This window comes from Hemibagrus wyckioides, linkage group LG29 (genome assembly GCF_019097595.1).
Source record: "Hemibagrus wyckioides isolate EC202008001 linkage group LG29, SWU_Hwy_1.0, whole genome shotgun sequence".
Classification (NCBI taxonomy): domain Eukaryota; kingdom Metazoa; phylum Chordata; class Actinopteri; order Siluriformes; family Bagridae; genus Hemibagrus; species Hemibagrus wyckioides.
The window spans coordinates 16,432,337-16,445,292 of record NC_080738.1 but is presented as its reverse complement, the minus strand read 5'-3'; the positions used below and the strand labels follow the sequence as shown (position 1 = coordinate 16,445,292).

The 12,956-nt window shown below is 38.7% G+C and overlaps 1 protein-coding gene across 1 annotated transcript; it reads left to right on the top strand.

Moving 5' to 3' along the window:
• The first annotated feature begins 336 nt into the window (after positions 1 to 336).
• ltb4r2a (leukotriene B4 receptor 2a) lies at positions 337 to 12,546 on the top strand. The gene is made up of 5 exons (XM_058385141.1): positions 337 to 524; positions 7,184 to 7,792; positions 9,057 to 9,257; positions 9,361 to 9,392; positions 9,984 to 12,546. The coding sequence occupies exons 2-5, from the start codon at positions 7,202 to 7,204 to the stop codon at positions 10,288 to 10,290; spliced, it is 1,131 nt and encodes a 376-aa protein (XP_058241124.1). The 5' UTR covers positions 337 to 524; positions 7,184 to 7,201; the 3' UTR covers positions 10,291 to 12,546.
• Positions 12,547 to 12,956: the final 410 nt, after the last annotated feature.

The following is a 12,956-nucleotide window of genomic DNA, read 5'->3' as shown; positions in this document are numbered from 1 at the left end:
AAACATGAATCATCAGATCCTCAGCACTGTACCTGCCTGAACACACACACACACACACACGTGTATTAATCACCATTAACCCTCCTGTGATGTGTGTATAGGATAGGAGATTGAGAAACTGGGAAACGTCAGAAGACAAGAACATGTGTGTGTGTGTGTGTGTGTGTGAGAGTGTGTGTGTGTGTGTGTGTGATTTCCTAATAATACGGCTGAACTCACTCATAACAGCAGTTTAGATCGGAGATGTAAGCAATGTACTGAGAGATAAGAGGAAGATGACGAAGAGGAGGAGGAGGAGGGGGAGGAGGGGGAGGAGGAGGAGGAACTCCACCTATTCTAATTCCAAGCTAGACGAGGAACGTCTCAGAGAGAGAGAGAGAGAGAGAGAGAGAGGAGATAAAGGAGTGTGGAATGTGTTGATTATGGAACAGACGGTGAGCACGTGCTGAAGAAAAGATCTCAAGACTCACGAGACAAGGTGTTTTATTTTCTGTCTTTCTCCTCCTGCAGGACTTCAGGAACAGGTGAGAGTCTCACTTTCATGTCCACTTGTTCAGGGTTTCTGTGACTTATCAAAATACCTCGAGACACCGACTGAACCCGAATTAACGGCATTGAGTTTTAGCGCTGGAAATATTAAAGTGTGTGTATGCGCGTGTCTGTGTGTGCGCGCGCGCGAGGGGGAGAGAGTGTTATGTGTGTAGGTGTACGTATGTGTGAGCTTAAAATTCTTGCCAAATGTCTACGTTCAAAGGGTGTATCCGTGCTTCAGATTTTGACACACACACACACACACACGTATCTGACTCGTGAAAGCATGAACATCTGGCCAGGTGACGCGGCGCCGAGAAATCACGCGCCCATAACAAAACCCTAATTTTTTTGTGTTTTATGAATGGAGACGTTTAAACACACACACACACACACACACACACTAACCCTAACCTCAAATGGTTCTCCTGTGCTGCCTTGGTTATATGGGCACCTTTTTGTGGTGTGTGTATCTTTTGGTGTGTGTGAGTGTGTGTGTGTGTGAGCGATTGCTCCAAACGATTGCTCGTGTTTATCTTCACTGTGGATCAGGAGCTTGTTCTGGGAAAGAGAAACATCGAAATCTGCCTGATTTCCAGCTTAAAACAATCTCTACTCTCTGCTCAAGTCTGGTCTCGCCTGTTAAACCTGGACAGAAAAAACCTGTTCTTGTAATACACACACACACACACACACACACACACCTGTTTAGAGTGACACACCTTCTCAACACTCATATCTACAACATCAACACTTTTTTTTGGTTGAAATCCCGTTACAGTGTTTTTATCCAGCACCCCAGATCTTTCATTTTACCCAGCACCCCAGATCTTTCATTTTCACTCATCAGAGCAGATAAGACAGATGTTTTCCACAGATGTGCTCTGTGTCTCTTCTGGTGAGTGCAATAAGCGCAAATCTGAAACAGACGCCTGATTAATCAGTTTAGTAAACGATCAGATTGAAAGAAACGTAGAGAAAAATCCTGAGAGTCCATCCATCCATCTATCCATTGTTTATACCCGCTTTATTCCTAATCAGGGTCATGGGGATCTGCTGGAGTCTATCCCAGCACATATAGGGTGAAAGGCAGGGGTACACCCTGGACAGGTCACTAGTCCATCACAGGGTCACACATATAGACAGACAACCACACACACACACACACACACACTCCTATGGGCAATTTAGAATTACCAATCAACCTAATGTACATGTTTTTGGACTGTGGGAGGAAACCGGAGTACCCGGAGTAAACCCACGCAGACACGGGGAGAACATGCAAACTCCACACAGAAAGACCCCTGCCTGTTTGAACCCAGGACCTTCTTGCTGTGAGGCAGCAGTGCTAACCATATCCTGAGAGTCAGGAATAAATAAATTGTGAAGAGTTGTTTAGAGTTTGAATTGAATTGAAATTGAATTATTTGTGAAAAACAGCGTTCACACCCAGGACTGAGCGTTTTATTGTAATCTCCGGGGGATATGTGAGGATTTCTGCCTAATTGCTGCTGCTGTAATCAATAAGACTCTGAATGAATCACATGGAGCTCCATTTCAACACACTCTGTACTGTCAGCTCTTTATTTCTGCTTCACCTGGAAACTGTCTGGATTTTAAATCACTTCACTTCACACAAGGAGCTGAAACGAAGTTCTTATGAAACTCTAATTATTAATGGATTTACATAATCCCGCTGTTTGACAGGAGGGTTCTGGATCTGCTCGCCTTTCTGGCTGATCCACAAACTCCACACACACACACACATTGTTTTTCTGCAGAACTCAAATGAATGAAATCACAGGTCCAGCATTCACTTCTACACTCCTCCCAGTGAAGAGGCTTCGGTGGCCGAGAAATACAATACACAATCACCAAACAGGAAACACAATAACAATTTAGAAAACAAAATAAATCATAGAAACAAAATAAATAAATAAATCACAAAATAGAAATAACATAAATAAATCAGAAAGCAAAAAAAAGTAGAAAAAAAAAACAGAAAACAAAAAATAAATCAAGAAACCAAAGTAATTCAGAAAACAAAATAAATCAGTAAACAAAATCAGAAAACACATTAATAATAAATCAGAAAACAAAATAATTTAAAAAAACAGAAAACAAAAACAGAAAACAAAATAGTAAATCAGAAAACAAAAAAATCAGAACACAAAATAATAAATCAGAAAACAAAATACATTAGAAAACAAAATTTAAAAAATAATATAAATATAAAATAATTATAAATAAAAAAAAACAGCAAAAACAGAAAACAAAAAAAAAACAGAAAACAAACTCGATCAGAAAAGAAAATACATTAGAAAAAAATGAAAAAATCAGAAAACAAAATAAATCAATAAACAAAACAAAAAAAAACAGAAAACAAAATAAATCAGAAAATAAAATAAATCAGAAAACAAAATCAGAAAACACAATAACAATCCCAGAACCGTTTTTATTATTTAGTTTAGTTTAGTTTAGCCTCTGTAAGTCACACATGTCCTGACGTTCTCTGAGAGCTTTACTCATGTTCCTCACACCTGAACAGAAGAGGGCTTTGGCTGAAGACGTGTTGCGATCACGTCACTCAACACCACGTGTCTGGAGAAACCTGCAACGAACAACACGTCTAATACGCTATAACATCTTATAACTACTCAAAACAATTCTTCAGCAGTTTTCAAACAGCACTGAAGGAGCTCTGACGTATTTCTGACGATTTCTCATGTTCAAAATCCAGCTTTTGTTTACACTAGATATTTTTTAAAACTATTTTTTAATTGTGTTTAGGTTCTAAAACCTCAAAAAGGAGCTTTTTCAGTCATCATTAGGTTTAAAACATCCTGAGAATCGAATGAAAATACAGAATCCTACATGGTGAATCGATCCGAATCCTGACCTGATCCTGATATACAGAATTTGTACTTTTTATTCTATTCACAATATCTGACATTTTCATTTCCAGTTCCTGTGCTGTAAATAAACAATGCTGCTAATATTCTAATGCCTTTATAACAGGTAGATCCTCCTTGTAGGGCTGAAAGCCATTCAGAGACATTTTATTGTAAGTTCCTCACTTATTAACTCGTATACAATAGACTCGTGTGTGTGTGTGTGTGTGTGTGTTTCAGGCCTGAATGTTCTCCAGACACCAGTATTGACTCATTACCACACTCTCCACAACCCATCACTCTGCCCTTTTTCCACCCTCTGAGAACTCAATCCTCCACCAGACCAGATCATTTTTTAATCTCGGTTGTATTCGCTACGCTGAACCTGTGGCTTTCATCCACATCTGGTTGATACGATCTTGTCGATGCACCCATTCGATTGATTTATTAGGACAGACAGAGTGTTTTAAAGGGCACATGTGTACCCGGAGATAAACATCTCCGTTCTGGAAACACACGCTGGCGGTTTTAGCTAATCGCGGTTCTTGAGTGCTAATGGATTCTCACGGCTGATATCAGGGAGGTAAAAGAATGTAGGGCTTTATTTATGAAGGCATTAGTCATGTTTAATAGGTGTAGGATTAAACGTAATCGCTGTTGAGTGTACGGCGTCTCGGATATTCGATGATAACACCACGACAGCACACAGGTTCAGGTTGGGTAATGAGCGAGATAACAGTGTTCAGGCTCGGTCTTCTGGGTCTCCAGGATTGTTTGGTTTTGTGATCGCAGAATTTAACACGAAATCAAGCAAACTCTGAGGATCTGCACACACACTGCACTCAACAGTCACACTATTCACATCATCACTCATTCTATTGTATTCATATGCTTGATTTTTTACCATTTTGTCTATTTCTCTATTCTGTACATACATTTGAATTTATTTCACTTTACTTTTAAACTCCATTTTATTATATTTTTTTTTAATTTGACTGTTTTTATTATTATTGTGTTTATTCGATTATTATTCTTTTATTTAACAATTTTTATTTTGTTTTTTTTTATTTAACAATTTTTATTTTTTCATTTGATTATTTATTTTTATTTAACTATATATATATATATGTATATATATATATATATATATATATATATATATAGTTATTATATATATATATTTTTTATTAGATTATTTTTTTATTCATTTTTTTATTAACAATTTTTTATTTGATTACTTATTTTTATTTAACAATTTTTTTTAATAGATTATTTTTTTATTTTAACTATTTTTATTTTGTTTCTTTATTGGATTTTTTTATTTGATTATTTCTTTTATTTAACTATTTTTTATTCAATTATTTATTTATTTATTTTTATAGAACTTTCAGCAAAAAGCATTTCACTAAACATCGTACACTGGATAATTCCATTCTATCTATCTATCTATCTATCTATCTATCTATCTATCTATCTATCTATCTATCTATCTATCTATCTATCTATCTATCTATAATCCCCCCCCCCCCCCGACAGACCTGACCATTTTCTTTATCGCTTACAAGATAGATTTGCTAAATAAATTCCAAGAAAATTCTAAACAAATCGCTAAAACAACAGACCAAATCACGCTAACATTACGGATGGCTAACTCCACACGACGGACAGGGAGTGTACAGCCACCAGTTTAGCTTCATCCACTCATCCAATCACGTTCCAAGCAGAATCAGTAGAACTCAAATACAGCTACACGCTTCCTTCATGTCTGGATCTAGCCTGGTAGCCGCGGCTAGCCTCCTGAAGCCAGAAGCGATCGCGTCTATCTGAGACGACAGAATTGTTAACGGTTTCTGAAGTGCAGCTTTCTCATCACTCCTTCCATGGACGTCTGTGAACTTTCTAAATGTCAAGATCTTATCTTATCTCTCTTGGGGCTTAATCACCTGCATCAGACTTCTCTGTTCTAGCTGTGTCGCGCACATCATCGTGGTCGTGACCTATTTATCATATTATTTGTGGTGTATCACGCGGGTGTGCTCGCGTTGGCACGGTGGTGGCTTTGACCTATTTCGTCTTCTTTTTATTGTTTTTATGAAGCTAATGTAGGGCACGTCCTCGTTTTTTTTCCCTCCTTGCTTTGAACAGAATGAAGAATTAATGCTGACGCTAACGAAAGAAGCTTGTAAACACTGCACACATTCCCATGCTTCATCACGTAGCTAAGGTTTTCTTGGCTAGCAAAACGTTTAGACTAGCTTCGATTCCCGTAGCTTAAATTCCGCACTAGTTAATGATAATCAGTTACGGACACGTTATTTTACTTCTAATTAATTAATTAATAGGCAAACTAGCATTAGCATGGTGCTAGCTTGCTCATGAATGAATCAGAAGTCAAATATCGTGTGAACAGAGCAATCATAAAGAGACTGAATGATGGAAAACAGACGTCTGTGTGACTTCCGCTAGTGTTCCTGTGGTGTCTGGATGCTTCCACTGTTAATCCAGGAAGATTTTAACACTTGTTAGAAATACTTTCGGGGATTTTTCCACTGTTTTCCCCACACGCTCTTAGTGTTTTTTGAGAACCGGAGCAGACACTAATGGCATTTTAAATATGTTTGATGCGGCAGTGGTGATAAATGCGACTTGTTTGTGATTTCAGAAGAGGTTTTTGTCGGATTTATTGGTCCTGCAGGAGGCTGGTGGTCTGTGCTGATGCTTTCAGATAATAAGACGTGGTTTTTAATGCTGATTTTATAGAGCTAATGGACTTCTGGGATGAAACTCGGCTCGAGAGACTGACCTTGCTGGAAGGAAAGGTTAGAGAAAGACAGACTGCTAGTCGCTAACCGCTCGCATTTAGATAGCTGGACTGAAACTGTAACGTCTGGGACCCCCGCCCTATGCGGGGCTCGACCCCAGATGCCCGTGGTGTGTGTGTGCGCACGCCAGCACACGGTGTAATGAGACCCATGTGCAGGATTCAGCGAAGCACTGCTTTTATTACACTTAAGATGCGACATAGGGAAACAAACATGGCGTGGTTAACTAAACAAAACCTAGACCTTAGCTTGGACATGGAACCTAGCAAACAAAAGCCCAACAGAAACCACGGTACAGATAAGAAATCACGGACAAGGACACAAACACAAGGATCCCTATTTCTAGGGGTAGACATTAGGGCTAATGGGATACAGGTGACACAATCAGGATAGGAACAATAGGAAGGGCGTAACAAAAGACACACAAAGAAGCAGGCTTCCAAGGTTCACCTGCCAGCGCCCTCTCTGGGCCTGGCAGGGAACTGTCCAGCTGTTCCTGACAGAAACGTGTCTTGAGATCTTCTAGTTTTAACTTTCTGCTTGTTTCCTGAGGGGTTATTTTGCATTGAAGTTTAGGAGAACACCAATAATCATCTATTAAGCTCCGTCAATCACTGATTAAAAAAATAAAAATAAAAATAAAAATAATAAGCCTTCTATATTAATTCTTTTGCTTCTATTTTTTGTATTTTTGGTATATATATATATATATATATATATATATATATATATATATATATATATATATATATATAGAGCGCATTATTGTTTATTTTATTTTTTTAGTATTTTCTTCACTTAAATTTGATAATAATAATAATAATAAAATAAATAAATACATGAATAATAATAATTGTTATTATTATTATTATTATTGCTAACTGTTGGAGAACTAGCCAGTGATTAACAGTGTCTGATCTGTGAACCTGTTTGTTCCAGATCTTCCTCATCCTCATCATGGCCTTCACTCTGACTCCTGGACTCAATTCCTCTTTAGTGATTTCTGACCCGACGTCCTCCTCCCCGTCCACCACGTCCGCCTCCAACATCCTGACCAGCCTCGGAGGAACCATTGCAGGAGCTCTGATCCTGAGCGTGGCCTGTGTCCTCGGCATTCCTGGCAACCTCTTCGTGATCTGGAGCGTGGTGGCTCGGACGCAGCGCCCCTCGGTGACGTCCACGCTCATCCTTAACCTGGCCTGCGCAGACGGCATGCTCATGCTGCTCACGCCCTTCTTCATCATCTACCTTGTCAATAGGAGCTGGATCTTCGGCCAGGACATGTGCAAGGTCCTGTATTATTTCTGCTGCGCCAACATGTACGCCTCCATCTTCCTGATCACACTGATGAGCCTCCACAGGCTGGTGGCAGTGGTGTGGCCGCAGCGTCTCGCTGTCTTCAGCGCCCGCAAGACCATCCTGAGGACTCTACTGGCCATCTGGATCATGGCGCTGGCTCTGGCTGGACCGGTTCTGGAGTTTAGAAAAACTGAAACAAAGATAAACAACAGCATTGTGTGTGACTGTATACACCCCAGTAGTGGATACGTGAGTTAATACACACAAATACATCATTTTAAATGGGGGCGGGAAGGGGGCGGAGTTACAGCTATCACACCTTTGGGGATTATTTTACTGTAACGAGATGACTTTGAACTTATCCATTTAGAATTAAATCTACTTATAGGAACTGAACTGTGAAGCCAAAAAAATAAAAATGTCCTTAATAATAATAATAATAATAATAATAATAATAATTTAAAACATTTTATAAATTAACAATAATCATTTTTAAAAATCACTTCCTGGAAATTTAAGAGCATGTGGAATGGAAAAAAAAAATCCAAAATTGTATATATATATATTTATAGATGATGGCCACTTTAATAGGAAAACCTGGATAGCTTATAGGATTGAAAAGATCAATCTTTTTCCCCAGTCTTCATCCTCCCACTTTGCTAAGTTTACTTAGCGTCCTGTTCCTCCTGGCGGACAGGACTCGAACCCGATCCGGTCAGGGTGCGATATACAGATATACAGTACTGAGATGCTTTTCTGCTCACCGTGGTTGTACAGAGTGGTTATTTGTGTCACTGTAGCTTTCCTACACTGTCGTCAGCTCTATTCGGTCTGAATGTTCTCTATTTAGAGTTACATCACAAATGTGGGGTGCCAGGCAGGAGAGATCAGACCCAAGTGCAAGGATAGATAGACATTAGACCGGGGTTTATTTTAAAATAAATAGTATAAATAGGGGAGGTAATAAGTGAAACACGAGGGACAGGTGTGCAGAGGCGGGAACGGGCTAAGGATCGGGCGGGGCGAACACGTGAGAACACAAAACATAAACAAAGACACATGGCACAGGGTATAAACAAACCCCCTGCTGGAACGCCCCCTAGTACTCCAACAGGGAATTAACCAAGCCATCCATGACAAGTTAATGACGTAGAAGAAGTTAGGTTCGTGTTCTCACTTAAGTTACAGCAGCTACCAGACAACGAAGGTGTCATGTGACCAAGAAACCATACGGCGTAAATGCTGAATATTTAATAAACATCTTACAGGTGTAAAGCTGTTCATGTGAAAATCCCTCATTAGCATAGCGTAGCATGAAACTAGCCACTTGGACAAGCTTCTGCATTAGCAAACGTTTGCTAGGATTTATCACTCTTCAGAATGTGATTAAAAGAATTCTGTTAGTTCATTAGACACCGTTTATGATCTCAGACTCTATGGTTACGCTGTGCAGCTCATTTGTGTCCACCTTTACACTTCATTCAGTGTGTGTGTGTGTGTGTGTGTGTTGTAGGCGGCGATGCAGTACTCCATGGAGACGGTGCTGGGCTTCTTGCTGCCCTACAGCTTGATCCTGGTCAGTTACGTCCGAGTTCTCCTCAGGATTCGCCGCACGCGCTTTCAGAGACGCATCCGCAGTGAGAAGCTCATCCTGAGCATCGTCATCACCTTCGCAGTCTTCTGGCTGCCGTACCACGTCGTCAACATGCTGCAGGTGTGTGTGTGTGCTTGGGTTGTGTGGGTATGTGTGTGTGTGTTTTGTGTGTGTGTGTGTGTGTGTGTGGTAAAAACATTATAAACTCTCTCTCTCTCTGCAGGTGTCTGAAGGTTTGGTCAAGAACCCTAAAATGTAAGCAGCACTGAAACACAAACACATTATTATTATTATTATTATTATTATTATTATTATTATTATTATTATTTAGTTCTGATGTCTTATCTTTCTTTTCCTAACCTAACGACCTGGTTAGCTACTAATCCTCATAATCCCCATCCTAAACGTTCTTCCTCTGAGACACATCGTACACACACAAACACACACACACACACACACAGACTCCCACCACTGGCTAGTGTAGCTGTGATTGACAGGGGAGAGTCAGTAAGCCCCGCCCACGTAGAAAGCACAGCCAAGTTCTAGACTCTGTAACCTGAAAGACTTCAGTAAATGTCTGGGATTGGAGCTCATCACCTCCTGATGGTGAAGCGCAGGTTTTTCTGTTTGAGATCTAGTTTATGAATTTAAACAAACGGAACCAGCTTTTACTTTCACAAGTATTCCTGGCACCGATTCCAACCCGAGTAACAACTTGCTCCTGGAAAGACAAGTTTAAACAAATTCATTTCTGTCAATTCTCTAGAACTGTGACAACACGAATCAGCACAAATTTCAGTGTGTACGAAGCGAACGCGCTAATCACTCCTCCCTTTATCTTGTCAGACACGACATCCGGACGATGATGAGACCCTTCGCCGCTGCAGTGGCCTTCGTCAGCAGCTGCATCAACCCCATCCTGTACACGTGTGTAGGGAAGCATTACATGCGCCGGGCGGGGCTGGCCTTCATGGGGCGTCTCTTCGATGCCACGGGACGGGATTGGGCGTCTCGGAAATCTAATAACCAGCAGCGTGAGGTGGGAGAAAACGAGGCACTGCGTGAGAAGGAGTCCGAGTCCACTACCAGCGCTAACGTCACTAACACCACTGTTAACGTCAAAGCCACGCGCGTGCAAAACGGGGAGCAGTGAGATTTGGATTCGCCTTCGGATGCCAGATAAAACATTTTCACATTCAAACACATCCTGTGATGTCATGAGGAGGTTTATTCTGAAATAGCTAGCTATTTAATGGACCAAACACGTCCCGTGACGTCATGAGGAGGTTTATTCTGATGCTCCGTTACTTCAGAGAGTCAGGTGACCGCGGATCTCGTGCAGTGCACGTGTCTGACCATCAGGTGGCGCCACAAACCTTTTTATTATCCATCACACATGCGTTAAAGTCATGACGCACAGGATAAATGTTCATCCTTTACAGAAAGATCTTCAGAGAAAAACATTTCAAGTTGCTGGGTTTCACCTTTCTGTGATTTAAGAAACAATGAAAGAGAGACTGATTTCAGATCAGTGGAAGATGTGGAACCGAGAAAGGTCACTAATAGTGTAAAAAAAGAAACAACAAAACATACATTTGGGAGCAAAAGTTTGTGCCCCCTGGGGGCAAAATGATGAAGTGAAGACAAACATTGTTTATTAAACAAGTGAGTAAATGTCATTAGTGTAAATTGTGTTTGTGCCTTCTTTCAGAATGAGAAACAATTATTCTCCAAAAAAAATATGAATGTAACATATATACTGACCACTTTATTAGGAACACCTGGGCTGAAACCATCGTCTGGCGTTTTTTTTCTCTGTCTTTCACGTGAATTGCATAAATATGCAAGGTGTACAGGTGTTCCTATTAAAGTGGCCACTGTTCACGAGTTTGACATGTAGGTATTCCATATATATATATATATATATATATATATATATATATATATATATATATATTCAGTATAATATATTCTCAGTGTTGCTGTTTTAGCCATATAATCGGGATTGTTGTCTTGTGGCAGGACACGCCCACTTTTAATTCTTGAATTTATTATTATTTTTAAAAAATTTTAAAAATATAGCTAGGATTTTTTTTTGCACTCAAACATTTTGCACTCATTTCAAACTGATAATAGAGTTTTTATTACATTTTATAAACATCAATTTATATTAATAATTACAAATGATTTAATAATCTTAAGAATAGTTTTATTGTTTATTCTTTTTCTGTATTTTCCCCCCGTTCTCTTCATTATGTATATGCTAATGAGGGGGCGTGGTCAAATGTCAATTAAATGCTATATAAAAGGAATTAAGCCATTTTTTATTAAGGCTTTGAGGAATGAAAAGAAATACAAAAGGAATTTAAAAGATTATATTATAATATTATTGTGGACTGGTCAGATCCTCAGCCTGTTAGTGACCGGGTCAGCTTTTAGGATTCAGTTAATAAACATTGGGGGAAAAATCCTTCTCACTGACGCACGGACTCTTCAGCGGTCCGACGGGAGGACAGAGTTTCTGCAATGTGTTATAAATGATGTTTGCAATGAGGTTATGAATGATGCAGGACACACCCACTTCTTATACAGAGATATTTAGAATTTGTAAAATACAGATGTTTATTCTGATGTCAGGAATAAGATTTTGTGTGACATTATGAATGACGTTATAAATGATGTTAAATGACTTTATACATGATGTCATAAATGTTGTTAAGCATGACGTTATAAATGATGTCAGAAAGTATGTCATACGTGATAATATAAATGACGTCATGAATAATGTCATGAATGATGTTATAAATGATATCATCAATGACTTTATAAATGTCATAAATGGCATTATAAATGACATAAATTAGGTTATAAATGATGTCATGAATTATGTTATGAATGACGTGATAATGATGTCGTAAATGATGTTATAAATGATGTCATAATGATGTTATAAATGATGTCATGATGTTATAAATGACGTTATGAATGATGTTATAATGATGTCATAAATTATGTCATAATGATGTTATAAATGATGTCATGAATAACTTATAATTGACTTTATAAATGTTATAAATGACATAAATGAGGTTATAAATGACGTTATGAATTGTCATAATGATGTTATAAATGACATTATAAATGATGTCATAATGACGTCATGAATGATGTTATGAATGATGTCATGATGTTATGAATGATATCATGATGTTATGAATGATGGATAAGTGGGAGACAATGACATGACATGATGTTATAAATGATGTCAGGAATGATTTTTTAAAATGTCATAAATGACGTAAATGATGTTATGAATGATGTTATAACTGATGTTATAACTGATGTGTGAAATTATTATGGAGTAAAGTTCAGGATTCAGATCCACTCTGTCAGTCCAGAGGTCAGTTCCTGTGACACAGAAGATTGAAAGTTCTTTCACATTTGTTCTGCTGTTTTTATGAAGTAATATTTCAGTGACTTTGTGTCAAGTGTATTTCTGAAGTGTGTGTGTGTGTGTGTGTATGTGTGTGTGTATGTGTGTGTGTGTGTGTGTGTGTGTTTGTGTGTGTGTGTATGTGTGTGTGTGTGTGAATTAAAATTCACAGTGTGTGTGTGTGTGTGTGTGTGAATTAAAATTCACAGAATTAAAAAGTACATTTGTAAATGTTTTCTAGAAGAGCAACATAAAAAAACCCAGAAAAGTGAAAAAGCATTTTCTTGCAACTTGTCAGGACTGCAACAAGGACACTCTGTCCAGGAAGTGAAATATCTGTCTGTGTGTGTGTGTGTGTGAAATACAGGAAAGTAACTTTACATAAG